General features: G+C 63.3%; 1 protein-coding gene across 1 annotated transcript in view; it reads left to right on the top strand.

Moving 5' to 3' along the window:
- Positions 1–422: 422 nt before the first annotated feature.
- Positions 423–995, top strand: part of LOC103806374 (retinoic acid receptor alpha) — a gene marked incomplete at both ends in the record, with an annotated part of 1,071 nt that continues 498 nt past the window's right edge. Inside the window, 3 exons of the mRNA XM_009079061.1 lie at positions 423–583; positions 690–866; positions 942–995. Coding sequence (XP_009077309.1) covers positions 423–583; positions 690–866; positions 942–995 — 392 coding nt within the window. The remainder of the gene's footprint in view (positions 584–689; positions 867–941) is intronic.

The raw sequence follows: 995 nt of genomic DNA on the forward strand, positions 1-995 counted from the left end.
TGCCGTTTCCTGTCCCTGGGGTCCTTCTCCTCTGTGTTGGCTTTGCAGAGCAGAGCTGAGCACTGTCCCCATGGCAGGGGGGGTGGGTCTGTCCAGGGGGGCAGGGTCACCCCTATTTGCTTCCTAATGACTTGGGGGTTGTTTACAGGAATCTGTGTGGGGCCAGTGGCTCTGCTGGACACTTGTCAATGAACAGGGACTGGGGGCACTGGGGACAAGTGACACTGACCTTGCTGAGCCCTCTGTCCTGGGCAGGGACTGGGGGCACTGGGGACAGGTGGCGCTGACCTTGCTGAGCCCCCTGTCCTGGGCAGGGACTGGGGGCACTGGGGACAGGTGGCGCTGACCTTGCTGAGCCCCCTGTCCTGGGCAGGGACTGGGGGCACTGGGGACAGGTGACACTGACCCTGCTGTCTCCTCAGCCGTCCGCAATGACCGGAACAAGAAGAAGAAGGATGTGCCCAAGCCGGAGTGCTCAGAGAGCTACATCATCACCCCTGAGGTGGAGGAGCTCATCGAGAAGGTGCGCAAAGCTCACCAGGAGACCTTCCCCGCGCTCTGCCAGCTCGGCAAATACACTACGGTGAGTGCTGGGTGTCCTGGGAGTCCTGGGGAGCTGCCAGGGGGTCCCAGGGACCTGGGGAGCCTGGCACCCCCACTGTGCCCTCACCTCCTGCCTCCCACCACAGAACAACAGCTCGGAGCAGAGGGTGTCCCTGGACATCGACCTGTGGGACAAGTTCAGCGAATTGTCCACCAAGTGCATCATCAAGACGGTGGAGTTCGCCAAGCAGCTCCCTGGCTTCACCACGCTCACCATCGCCGACCAGATCACCCTCCTCAAAGCCGCCTGCCTCGACATCCTGGTGAGCCTGGGGACAGGGGTGGGATGGGGACGGGGAGGGGACACCAGGCTGAGCCCTCTGCCCTCCCCTCCCCAGATCCTGCGGATCTGCACGCGCTACACGCCGGAGCAGGACACCATGACCTTCTCG

This window comes from Acanthisitta chloris, unplaced genomic scaffold (genome assembly GCF_000695815.1).
Source record: "Acanthisitta chloris isolate BGI_N310 unplaced genomic scaffold, ASM69581v1 scaffold35097, whole genome shotgun sequence".
In the NCBI taxonomy this organism is placed as follows: Eukaryota; Metazoa; Chordata; class Aves; order Passeriformes; family Acanthisittidae; genus Acanthisitta; species Acanthisitta chloris.